This window comes from Mesitornis unicolor, unplaced genomic scaffold (assembly GCF_000695765.1).
Source record: "Mesitornis unicolor isolate BGI_N332 unplaced genomic scaffold, ASM69576v1 scaffold29570, whole genome shotgun sequence".
Lineage (NCBI taxonomy): Eukaryota > Metazoa > Chordata > Aves > Mesitornithiformes > Mesitornithidae > Mesitornis > Mesitornis unicolor.
In genome coordinates, this window is record NW_010156720.1 from 3,566 (window position 1) to 4,189 (window position 624).

Sequence of the window (624 nt, forward strand, 5' to 3'; positions counted from 1 at the left end):
TTTTTATTTGATTTTAGTATTTATTCTAGTAAGATCCCATGATTGTCTTCACAGTGTTGCTACCATATTACCTTGTCTTTGCAAACATGACTCCGTTCATTTCATGGAGCGCTTCCTTGCTAGGTTCATTACAGGGTTGTTAAATACTTTTCCCCCCTAAATTTTGGAGTTCCAATGCGATCACTTTCCCACTCTCTCCAACAGGACTGAGGGTACGGGCAGAAACAACAACAGAAATCTGAATGAATGTTCCTCATGCCTCGATAGGGCTGGCCACCATGCTGTTTGGTGTGTCTGGCAGCTGAGAGGACATTGATGCTACTTCACTTCCAGTAGAATTGGAACCGGGTCCTCCTTCTGAAAAATTAACCTGCCAAAAAAAAAAAGGAAAAAAAAAAAAGAAAAATAAGAGGAAAAATAAGAAAAATTTTGTTACAACTGTAACAATCAAAGAAAAATAGCAGGCAAAAGCAAAGAAGAACACAAAAATAACTACACAGGCATGCAGCCGAACAGCCTGATACATCTCTATGGGAGGCTGTGTCACTGTTGCTTTGTTTAGCTTCCCTGTTGACTTCATATGAATCTTCTTCAGGCCTTTGGCCAAATGGGGGGGGGGGGGGG

The 624-nt window shown here is 41.2% G+C and overlaps 1 protein-coding gene across 1 annotated transcript in view; it reads right to left on the bottom strand.

Moving 5' to 3' along the window:
- ISL1 (ISL LIM homeobox 1) overlaps nucleotides 1–624 on the bottom strand; it is a gene marked incomplete at its 5' end in the record, with an annotated part of 4,543 nt that continues 3,919 nt past the window's right edge. The window contains one exon of the mRNA XM_010194188.1: nucleotides 1–370. Within this exon, the coding sequence (XP_010192490.1) occupies nucleotides 254–370 (117 nt within the window). The remainder of the gene's footprint in view (nucleotides 371–624) is intronic.